Below are 12,232 nucleotides of genomic sequence, written 5' to 3'. Positions count from 1 at the left end.
GAACTGAACGCGGTGAATAACTGACATTCAGATGACAAATGTGTTCACAAATACAATTTCTTTCCTTGATTTGGAAGAGTAAGTGTTTTGCAGTTTATTTTTTAAACCCAAATTCATGTTTATTAATGTTGGCGCAGCTTGACGTCCGCTGTCCTGCCACTCAGTCCGCTTCCCTTCATCTTCACTGCTTCTGCCTTCAGGTCAGTTGGGGAACACCAAGCCCACCTGTTAAACATAAACACATTTATATAAATTACCATTTACCGGCAGCTTTAAAATCCTTGCTGGACCCAAATCTTTTCCGTACAGAATAACAACAATGTCTCCTGTCTTGCTGCACTCAGTACCTTGTCTGGGCTCATATTAGGGCACATCCAGTTGTACAGGAAGTAATGAACACTCCGGTCGCTGATAGTGAACTTGAGCGTCTCCAGGAAACTCTGGTTGTCCATCACATCGAGGGCACAGAAGATGTCGACACCTTTCTGTTAGTGAGGGAAAAGAGACTGAATAAAACTTGGAAAACGATTGATGTCAACAGTCCTGTTAAAGTTTTGCAAAGGGTGATGATTTAACTGCGTATGTCATTTGGAGGGAAAGTTATGCAAAATTGATGGCAGGTGATTCATTGAGGTGATGTTATGTCAGTATTGTAAGTTGTAATGGATGTAATCACATGTGACTCAATCAGCAATATGCAATCGATTTATCGCCTGTGTGAGACATTGTTAACCCGTCTTAGCATCTGAACGTGACGCATTCACAGACGTCTGAGCTTCTTGTTCCATCACACTCACAGCTTTAGCCAGGACCAGCGCGTCCTCCATGAGGTCGGTCAGCTCTGTGGCAGCAGAGGCAGTGTAGAGGAGATGAGCAGCTCTGAGGCTGGAGTGAACCGGGTGATTCAGCACTCTGGAGGAGACGCTATAGAAACTCACCACATCTGTCAGCGCACCATCATCATTCTGTGCGTGAGGGGAGGAAGGAAATCAATTATTAACTTTGGCAGCATACTATCAGCTGAATTCTTGTTTTGACAAAAAGGTGAGAAGGGGTTTTTTCCTCTCTTTGAAATCATTTCTAGTGGAGATATTGTAAAGTCTGACCTCCACCACATAGGTGTCAACCACATCCTCCCTCGGCAACAACCAGTGCTCTACTTCCTGAGGAGACAGGAGGGGGCTGAGCTGAAACTTGCAGAGGTTTTTCTGGAGCAGCGACTGTATCCCCGGAGCATCTTCTTTGGTCATGGGGCGCAGACCTCGTACCTTTGTCGCCTTAGAAAAGACAAAATGAGGAAAAGCAAAGGAGACAGTGCTACGAGGATGGCCACTGTACAAATTCATGACACAAAAATCAATATCTTCACATCTTCTGTTTTGCAGTCCAACATCTTGGACATAAACTTGAGTGATTCTATGATCAGCCCTGCGTTGTGCACTAGAGGCAGTTATACATTTTGGCCTCTAGGTGGCAGCACAGACTAACCTCAGGTAGGCGGTTCAACTTGAGGGCTCTCTGCAGGCTCGTGTTCTGTCTCAGACCTGGGTAGTTGACCTCCATCAGCTTACGGGGATTCAGAGGGCGATGCCAGAGTCTAAAAGGATTAGATTGTTTGTTTGGCAGAGACAGTGAAGGTAAACATCGCTTCATAAGGAAAACGCCACAGACCTGATGTACAGGGTGTTTAACTCAGGATTATTTCTAGGCGTTCTTGTGCTATTAGAGGATAAGAAACAGCATACATGTACTTAAAACAAAGAGTGCACATTTGGTATTTAGAAGAGCAGAAACCAGCACCCTCAGACAGATTTAAAAATCACTCACTTTTGTATTGTACTACAACTTCTAGAAGTGGGTTTGTGAACCGTGTGTGGCAGCTACTACCTGCAGGAGCTGATTGGTGTGGGCAGCACTATGCCGGCCGTGTAGAGCGCCTGGTAGAGGCCCTGCTGGTTCACCCGTCTGGTGAGCTCTCGGATCAGAACTGGAGTCATCCGCTTGAAGCGCAGTTTCTTATGAACACATAAGAGTTTGACCTGCACCACCCGCTTCTCCCTGCACAACACATTTTTTGAGCCTTAGCTTCGAGACATGCGCTAGAAAATTACCACAGTTTTGTGTTCTGAATACTAATGTCACTCATCAGATTTCACACAAATACATAAATTTGCATATATCTCAGAGCTACTCACGTCTCATATATGCGAACATCTGCAGGAACGGCAGCAATGAAGCCGACCAGCTTCTTATTGGTGTCCACTCTGACGCCGCAGTGCCACTGGGGCAGCCAGTCAGGAGGTTGTAAAGCCCTTAAGAGAACACAAACGACACTGTCTGCAGTACAGCAATAATGGCACTTAAATAAACTCCGATTAATCATATTTCCAAAAAAGGAACTGACATGACGATGCTGACTTAACCTCAGGGACAAACCCTGAAAGCAAATGTTAATTATTCCTTTCAAAGTAAAAAGTTTTGATCATCCCTGAAGGTAGCGATAGCGTTTATGGAGATCACTGAGTAAAAAGGCAGCAGTAATGAGATCAGAGTAGTTGGCTTGTTTCTGATACGATGAGTTGAGTCAGATCACAAAGCCGAGTGGGGAAAATTACGCTGTCCTTTTAAGACACATGCTTTAATTCAGTGTAACACAGAGACTAAAAGCAATGCGGCGGGATTACACTGAGCAGCTTCCAGCTGTGAGTCTGTGAAACATTAACCCCTGCTGGGCCAAAGCAAAGCGAGTGCTTCTTCACTACATGAATAAAAAAGTTTTAGAAAATACATTAATACTGAAAATGTAGAAATCAAAAGTCACTAAATGCATCTGCTTGGAGCTCACCACTGCAGATACTCCAGAGAGAAGTCAAGTCGGATGGTGTTGTCATCGTCTTCTGTGTAGTTCTCGTTTAGCAGACTGCACAGTTCTTTTAACTGAAATGGTGGGAAAGCACTGAGTTTGATGCATGGTCTTCAAATAACATGCATTTTTCCTGAGTTTACATTAAGAAAGAAGCAAAAAACGAGCATCTGATGAGTGTGAAGTGTTTTGTTTTGATCCATACAGTACGATACCTACCACTGGAGGGCTGCTCAGGTCCAGAGTGTCCCAGGAGAAACCCTGAGGGAGTGAGTATGGTTCCTCTCGGACACTGGCCTCACCCTCTGCTATCGGGCCGTGAGTCGTAATATTGTCACCTGAGGACACACACAAAAGAAATGAAGGTTTCTGTAGAAAATGAGGTACACATAACTTAATTCTCAATATTTAGTTCATATAATGACTTTTTATACTACTTGTACTTCAGAGCATTTTGGGACTTCTTGTACAAAAGCAGGACTTTGTGGTTAAATGAACATTAAAAGCCCACACGACTGAGAATTTAAATCTATTTTTATAAAAATAAAAAAATAAAAAATCCATGTAATTACTATGAAATGTTATCCAGATGCGATAAGCAGTGGAAATAAATATTTAGAAATGTAATGTTTTGAGGATTTTGTCCCACATGGTTTGTATTTCATCCAGTAACAACGTACACATGTTTTTTTTGCTCTAAAAAGTAAATATGTGCAAATAAAATGTTAGACGATGATGCTGGTTTGAAAATATTGATAGAGTTGCTGTGGTTTTACTTTGATTATTTCTGCACATGGACGAGCACGTGTTTTAATACTGTAAGGAGGACTTTTATTTTGGTAATTAGCCACATTCACTTTCTGCAAGATGAAGAATGCGATGGATACCGCTGTCATTACTGTATATTGAATGTAAAACAAAAGTGTTTTAAAGTGTCTTTCCCATTCTTTGTGCTAAGCTAAGCTAACAGGCTGCTGGTAGAAGCTTCATGTTTAATGGTCAGACCTGAGAGGTGTCAAGCCTTCCCATCTAATCTAAAGTATCAGTCTTTTACTGTTACCAGAACCACAAACCAATGTTTTTGTTGAAGTTTTTACTATGTTGTTGAAAAACCAATGACTTCTTACCCAGTTTGGGAACAGGCTGCGTGTTCCAGAAGCTGTAAGCGTGTTTCTTGGCCTGCTGCAGGGTTTTCGGCGTACTTGGGCCCAAGGAGAAGAGGTGAAGGGCTCTCTGGATCTCCTGCTGCTTCTTCTCTGGCAGAGAGTCCAGCTGGTACAGAACAGGACGGGGAAAGGACAGGTTACCGTGGTAATCCGCTGAAGTGAGAAAAGTTTGACTGCGCCTACAATGAACTGACAAGCAGATCATTTCGGTGTGCAAACATACCTGGTTTATGTGTGAGACAGGAACAAAACATCCAAATGATATACAAGTGTGAACATAGTGCACATTAATACTGTATGAATGCCCTCACACAGAGACACATACCAGTGCAAACGGGTCTCTGGGTCCCGCTGGTCTCCATGCATCCTCCTTCTTTTGCTTCTTTTTGCTCTTTTTAAGGCTGCCGCTCTCGCCGTCCGTCGGCTTCTTATCACTAGAAAACATTTTTATGCGCTGAAGTTTCCCATGTACCCGTGTATCAATACCCTCAGCTCAGATATTCAGTCATTTTTTCTGAAAACAGCGAGTACTTACTTTGAATCAGTCATTGTAAGTGTGACTCCTCGAGGCTGGGGGTGAACTGGGGAGAGTTTTCTGACACATTTGCGGTTTTTCCAGCTCTTATCTCGGCGAGCAGCGAGGGGAGGAGAACGACCGCCTCAGCCACCCAACCCAAACTCCCACCCAGCGGACAGATAACCGAGAACAATACCAACAATTAACTATAACTTCTCACGGTCTTCATGTGTCAGACGGCTGCTGAATCGAGCCCTCTGGCAGCTTAAAGCTTACAGCAGCTTGATCCAGGTATCGGATTTAATTGGTTGAAATTGTCTAATTGCAGAGTTTCTTTATGGTCCTGCATTTAAAATTCAGCAGTTTTTCTCGAACTTTAGATCTCCTGAGGGCTAGATGACTATTGCACATATTCAGTGGAATGTAGCACTGCCACAGCAATATGACCAAGAAATCCGAGCGCCGATTAGTTGAAGATTATTCTGAACAAAAACGCACAGTTTAAATGTTATTGCTTATCATTATACACATTGATGACAAAAAAGTAAGTAAAAACACATGAAGAGCCACTTTTGTTCAACAAACTGCTTTTGTGGCATTTTGGCATCATAATCAAAAATTACATATATATGTTTATAGGGATGACTCAAGGTTGTGAAATTTCCTGGGAAGAGACTCAAAACTGCATCACAAGTGTTTGATAAGTGGGCTCATTGGCCCTTTATCCGGTTTAAATACGGCTTCTTTTACTTCTCTGTCAAACCATCTGTCTTCTCTGTCCAGAATGTGAACTCTACTGGTCACTTTGCTGTCCGACATGAGCCCTTTATCATCTATCTAAAGGCTAATATATATGAAATTATTGGGATTAGCATATTTTGGATGACTGACAATCTACACACACATATACTGTGTAGTCAGGGCCCGACCGATATGGATTTTTTTGAGGCAGATGCCGATTCCGATATTTGTCAGAAAAAACTTCCGATGACTGATTAATTTAAAAAACATATAATGAATAAAATAACTTATTTTTTGGTCCCTTAATGCTACAACAACAAAGAAATGAATTACAGGCAGAACATTTTACTGTTTTACAAAACATTGTCCTCTAGTATTTATTTAACTTTACAACAGAGGAATTTTCAAGCACAAAAACATGTAGACATTTTCACTCAAATCACCTCTTTGTAAAGGACTAAACTACCCGATGCCCCTTAATTGTTTTAGTAAACATTAGAAAAATGATATCTAGAAAAACACATTTAAAAAATCTGCCTATATTACTTTTACTGCTCATATGTTTATTTTCCACTGAGAAGGGAACATAAGTTTTTGCATCAAATTTAGGAGCCCATATTAACTTATGGTCACGCTGAGAAAGCAACTTTGAATTTTAAAGTGTGATAGGTCCTTATCAAAATAAAAGCTCTTTACCAAAATAAAAGACGCCCTGGTAGTAAGGAATTGCTCAACAGAAAAAAGCACAAATGCCAACCTTTGACCACTTTCTAGTATACAAACTTTCATAAAATCAATCTCGCACTCTGTGGATACAAGGGCAAGAGATCAAGCCCAATATTAAGTTGCTGACCCCTGTGTCAATGTGCTCCAGGAAAGAAGGAAAGTTATGTATTTTAAAGCTTTGTCAGAGAGTGGAGCAGTCTAGCTAGTTCCAAGGGATTTGCTGTTGTTTTTTTTTTTTAATCCTTGATTTGTGTTCTATCATATTCTTAGATTTGACCTTCATTTTAATAAATCAATTTAAAAAAGATTAAATAATTACTTCAAAGAGATATTTTTTGTTCTTGTTACAGTTTTCATGTCCGTCGGCAACTGCAGACCTTTCACCCGGCTGTAATATTATTTATTAATCAGCTTTTTTTATTTGTCTGCGAGTCTGGTGTTGGCTCTTTAGTTTGTCAGGCAGCTCATTATCACACAGAACCCCAATTACAGTCAAACAAGTCATTCAGTTTGCTCACTAAACCCAACAGTTCACGCTTTCTCCCTGCTGATCATTCATGCCACTTTAATTAACAGTGTTTGTGGCATCTCTTGCAATGTGTACGATGAATGTTGTCCCCCTGTATACCCCCCGAGGGAGGTTTTAGTGCAGTCCCTGTGGAGTCGGCTGCTCGCTGCTCGGATTCATCTGGTGAGCGTCCTCATGAGTACTGAGCTCAGTTCATGTGCGTTACCATTTCAGCTATAAATGGTCCACTCTGCTTTGATCCAAGTGTTTTTAGCTAAAATATACTTGTAAAATAGATGCACCCTGCATCCTTTTTTTTCTTTTCTGTTTTAAAGTGCAGCCTGGAGCTATTTTTGTCCATACGTCATGCTTCCACTGTGTTATTATCAAGCCACTCAAAGCTAACTGCCAGGAGGAGAAGGACGCCACCAGCACCTGTCATCATTCAGGCTGAGTTAGTGGAGTCAGTGCAAAGTTCATACACAACTGGCCACTGGATAGAAAAGATGGACAGTGCAGGAGAGGCCAGAAGAGCACGCTCCTGTTGAGTCTCAGGTGTTTCAACATAACACAACACTTTACACCTACCAATTACTGGTGGCTGCTGCGCTTTCTTTTGCATGCAGCGCCGTGCTGGAGAGGAAGCGCCGACTCTTGGTATGCAGACAGGATGACCACAGCGGTGACACAGCTGGCTCAGCTGCAAACCCTGGAGGCACAAGAACAAGACGAGATGAAATTTCCAGCTGAACGCCAGACAAAGCATCTCTGGTGAGCTGATAAAGCTTCTAATACATTTCATATCTAAGTTCATCTCTATATCTAGCATCAAGTTTTGTTTTGTTTTGCTTTGTTTTGTTCTAGTTGTGTCCCATTTCTGTTTTAAAATCTGATCTGTTTTCCCCAAAAGTCATTAAAATTTAATCTTATATCGGAACAGTGGCCCTCTCAAGGAGTTACTGAAAGACTCATGTGGAAAATAATTCAACCGTTTCGTCAAGATGGGAGGAAAGTAAAGTGGAATGTTTTACTAATTTCAGTCTATCAGTGGTAATTACAGTCATGTTGCACAGATAAACTAATCACAACCTCAATTCACAGCATAAACTTGGATATTTGTCTATTGTGTATCTAACACACTCAAAATTGTGATCAACTAAACACGATGTCTTGATAACCACAGCACACATTGAACTCTGGCACAGTGCAGGAGAGTGATAGGACAGGACACACCTGCATTTGAAGTGTTTTGGAGGAAATCAGCAGTTTAGGCTCTGGGCATAGTTTAAAAATAACAGTCCTTAACATCATCTGACAAAATGATGAAGTTTGAATTTGAGGGTTTTTTCCCGACACGTTAAAAACATTTCAGACACTGTAATCACTTTTTTTTTTTTTTATGGGTGGAAAACTGCATTATATGAGATGAATTGGTCCTTTAAAGCTGTTTTAGTCTTAAGAAACAATTGAACTGGTTACAGTTTAGGTCACAGAGCAGGTAAAATAATGCAGAGACACGAGGATAACAGTGTTTGGCAGAAGTTTTACGTTCTGAAAATGTTCTGGAATGTTGCATGAGAATGTCCTTCATCATGTGACCAATGTTACAGAAGAACGTTCTCAGCAGCAACATCCCCAAAACATCCTCAGAACACTGCAGGCAAAATGTTCCACCTTTATATTTATGAAAATATAACATTTCAGGAACGTTTTTAAAAACAAAACATCTTGAAATCCTTTTTTTTGAATGTTGGTTTGAAAATCGTGACAATTTCACAACATCCACTAAATATCCTGTAAAAGTTCTGCCTTAGTTCACTTTTAACTTAATAGAAACATTTTTTAAACATAAAACAACAAATATCCTTAAAACTGTCTTTGAGTGTTTTCTTTCAAACACACTTACCGTAGGTTGTGTTAGCCAATGTTGTGGGAATGTTCACTGCTTTCTGGGGTGCTTCCTGATGAAGTCGAGGTTTACATGAAACAAGAAAAGAAAAACAATGTCAGTACATCAGACAGAAACTTGAATATTCAGCTGCACTCCGTTACAATAATGGAAATCGAGATATTTTCTTTAATTCGTCCCTATTTGGACAGAACATGATGAACAAACTAATGAAGATTCACACATTCGTATGTGACAGAACCGTCTTGTTTGCTTTTCAGTAGAGCTTTGTTTTCAGCTCATCTGCTAAGAGACACCTTACACATTATTACACATATTTTATCAATTGCTTGGTTTTTGTTTTGCTTTGTTTGCTGGCTGCCTGCATGTTGGCGCACTTTAAAGTTTCTAGATATGAGACGGAGATCGACAGGTTCTGAGGAGACATTCTGTTTTCAGTAACTCCAGCATCTGATTTTTGCAAAAAGCGCCTGATTTTTCAGTTTATTTACTAAAGCGTGTATCTCAAAATAAATAAAATATTATTATGAGTGAAAAATAAATAGCTTACACCCCCTGAAAAAAAAATAAAAAAATAAAATAAAATAAAAAAATCAATGTCCTATGTGTAGATCTCAGCCTCTAGATGGCGCTAAAGCACCTACAAGACATTACAGCTGATAAATAACAAACTGCAGTGTGTCAATTTGTTGCTCTCTGCTCTGGGGATGTGAGGACAACCAGGCAAAGGTATGTTTGCTGTGTGTGTGTGTGTGTGTGTGTGTGTGTGTGTACTGCAGGCACCACACACACACACACACACACACACACACACACAGCCAGAACCATTACTAATCTGTAAATAGATCTGTATTGCTGTAATCTCTGCCGAACAAGATCTGCCTCGCTTTGTCTCGCCTTCTCTTCTTCTTCTTCTTCTTCTTCCTCTTCTTCCCCATCTCCCTCGTCTGTCTCAGCGCCTGTGACTCTGTTGTTTGCAAGACTGGATGAATGAGCAACAATCTCTTCATCTCTCTTTCTCTGCTGACTCTTGTCTTTCAGCCTCTCTGACTCACTGTCTTTCAGATTTCGTTTTCAGCTTGTTGTTCTGCCCTTGTTCCATTCTCTCTCTCTCTCTCTCTCTCTCTCTCTCTCTCACTTATGCGTGTTTTTATTTTATTTTATTGTATTTATTATTATCTCAACTCACTTATTCTTGGTAGCAAATAAGCCGTCATGATCTCCAAATATATAGCATACATTTATTTAAAAAAAAAAAAAAGAAAAGAAGTGTCATGCCATTAGGAGTCGGCTTATCTTTCTGCATTTGGCCTAAATAATCACTGGACTACATCATGAAGCAGTGGGTCTTTGCTTTTTTTTTTTTTTTTAACAAGATAAAAATTCAATTTTGTTTTCTAACATATTTCGAGAAGCACACATTTGATCCTACAGTCATATATTTAAACCACCACGAGGAAAACAAGCTTTTTCAAGAATTTAGTCAACTAAAATATCAGTAGATATAATATTCTTCTGTAAAAAGAGTCAATAAGTGGCCTCAGAAGCTAGTAATGCCCCCATTAGTAAAAATATCATCTTGCAGGCATTTTGCATAATTGTTTACCAGTTGCTCAAGTGTTTGACCACTCTTCCATGTAAAAATCCTTCACAAGATGTTTGAGGGTTTTATTTTTGCATGTGTGCCCATTTAAAAAAGTAAAACAACCTTATTATGTTTTAGTTAGATTCAAAAATCAGGAATTCGCCTCGGCCGTTCCATAACCCTTCATTTCTTCTTAGAGTCAGTCCTTGGTGGATTTTCTTGTGTCTTTAGGATCTTTATCCTCTCAAAGGTTGTCCTTCCAGTTCAAATTTCCAACAGATGGCCGCCAATGATCTTTGAGCAGTCTTTGATATGATGCATAGTTGAACGACTGCCCGGCGCCCGAGACAGCAAAGTACCCCCACATCATAATGCTTCCACCTCCGTGCTTTAAAGTTGCTATAAGGCTCTTCTCATGGAAAGCTGCCTTTGGTCTGAGCCAAACATGTCTGCTCTTACTGTAGTTCTCTAGCTTTGATCCATCCATAGTGCAATATTCCAAAAGACTGGCTCTCTGCCTATGTGCTCACTGGCAAATTGCTATAATGTTCTTTCAGGACAGAAAAAAAAAAGCTTTTTCCTGGCATGCCTCCCATTCAGGTCAAATTTGTGCAATAAAGTACTTTGACACAAAGAGTTGCACAGATCCCGTGATTCCTTTTTTTCTTTCATTTAACATAAAACAGTCTGTTCTTGGGCTGAATCTTCTCCGAGACAAATTGGTCGTCGTTTAAAATCTACACCACTTGTAGGTGATTTTCCTCACTGTGGAATGATCCTTGGTGTCCCTTGCCAGACTCACAGGCATCCTGAAGGCTTGGATCCATTTAAATCCAGGAATGATAACACCACACTTCAATAGCAAAGACAACACCAGACCCCAGATGGCCAAAGTGTTCTTATGTTCAAATTAAAAAAAGAAAATTATATGAATAAATATATATAGTCTGTTTCAAAGAGGTTCAAGTGTTTACTTCTTCAAATATGCTGAAAAAGTCAACTATTTCCATGGTAACATTTTTCATGAGTGCCCATGGCAGAACATAGAGAAGAAAAGCAGCTGTCTGACTCAGTAATGTCAGCTAGACAGCATAATGTACAGCAGGTTGTTATGACCAGCGATTATCAGCTAATGACTAATAACCAACCAAAGCCGTCAGTGCAGGAAATGGAGCAAAGGTGAGCTACATGGCCAATAAATAGAATTTTTTTCTCTGCGACAGAAAGAATGTGTTGTTTGCTCTTTCACCTGTACATGTCATTACTTTACATATTACGCTCACTGCACGTTCTCATGGCATTAACCGAACTTTCGTGGCACACTGTATCTCCAGCATTGATTTCTCATGGAGTAAATGGACAATCTTTCAGGTGAAACAGGAAAAAAAGAGGACATTTGGAGATTATCCTAAAACAAAAGCCCATCTTCCTTGACATTAGTTGAAACTGGACACATGATACTGCGCATAATTACGTCCAGTTCAGCTGTGCAGCTCTTTGTAGCCTACCAAAAAGTGAAATTTTTTGTCTTTGAGTGATGCTGAAAACCTTTTGACCATAGTGCTTTTTTTTATTTATTTATTTTTAACCCTTAAGGCTTATTTTTTTAGCAAAATGAGGCATTCCTGTTTTTTAAAAGATTGGATGTGTCACCTGCTTTAATTACTTTAATGCAACAGAGGAATAGTGGACATCTACGGAGCCCGTCTGGTGACATCGATAAGAAATAAAAATAACTCGTTCCCACGCATTAGTAAATCGTGGCCACAAGTTATTAATGCGTGGGAACGACATAGTTAAATTGTGGCCTCGCATTACTAATATGAAGAAACAAGAGAAGTTGTGGAGCATATTTCACAGTGCGGTCATACCAGCTGTCGATTAAGGTTTTCCTTTTATTTTAACCCTGGAATGAACTACACCGATATCCTGCGATCTCTTGCGATGAAACACCGTGTGATAATTATGTCGTTCCCACGCATTAATATCTCGAGGCCACGATTTACTAATGCGTGAGAACGAGTTATTTTATTTCTTATCGATGTCACCAGACGGGCTCCGTAGACATCAAGGGGTTGGGGTATTAAAGCTACCACTGGGCAACACCAAAACCCGTTCACACCAGACTCCACCTAAAATGGCTTTAACCACACTCACTTTAAGTTAATTCAGTTTAGAGACATCAGTTGCCCTGCTGCTGTAAAAACGTGTTACATG

The 12,232-nt window shown here is 40.2% G+C and overlaps 1 protein-coding gene across 1 annotated transcript; it reads right to left on the bottom strand.

Moving 5' to 3' along the window:
- Positions 1 to 65: 65 nt before the first annotated feature.
- LOC103370895 (glycylpeptide N-tetradecanoyltransferase 1-like) lies at positions 66 to 4,624 on the bottom strand. Its single transcript, XM_008300082.1, has 12 exons — positions 4,565 to 4,624; positions 4,355 to 4,463; positions 3,991 to 4,135; positions 3,083 to 3,201; positions 2,846 to 2,937; positions 2,196 to 2,312; positions 1,888 to 2,058; positions 1,489 to 1,597; positions 1,107 to 1,277; positions 798 to 965; positions 348 to 485; positions 66 to 225 (listed from the first exon to the last, which is right to left on the bottom strand). The coding sequence occupies exons 1-12, from the start codon at positions 4,576 to 4,578 to the stop codon at positions 202 to 204; spliced, it is 1,377 nt and encodes a 458-aa protein (XP_008298304.1). The 5' UTR covers positions 4,579 to 4,624; the 3' UTR covers positions 66 to 201.
- Positions 4,625 to 12,232: the final 7,608 nt, after the last annotated feature.

Source organism: Stegastes partitus, unplaced genomic scaffold (assembly GCF_000690725.1).
Source record: "Stegastes partitus isolate 25-593 unplaced genomic scaffold, Stegastes_partitus-1.0.2 Scaffold1497, whole genome shotgun sequence".
Classification (NCBI taxonomy): domain Eukaryota; kingdom Metazoa; phylum Chordata; class Actinopteri; family Pomacentridae; genus Stegastes; species Stegastes partitus.
The sequence above is the reverse complement of the archived record's forward strand: the minus strand, read 5'-3'. Positions and strand labels throughout refer to the sequence as shown.

Coding starts and splice junctions, on each gene's coding strand:
- LOC103370895 (XM_008300082.1), bottom strand. Junction 3,202..3,990: donor GCAGCCTGTTCCCAAACTGG/GTAAGAAGTCAT, acceptor GTGTGTCCTCAG/GTGACAATATTACGACTCAC. Junction 2,313..2,845: donor TCTCTGGAGTATCTGCAGTG/GTGAGCTCCAAG, acceptor TGTTCTCTTAAG/GGCTTTACAACCTCCTGACT.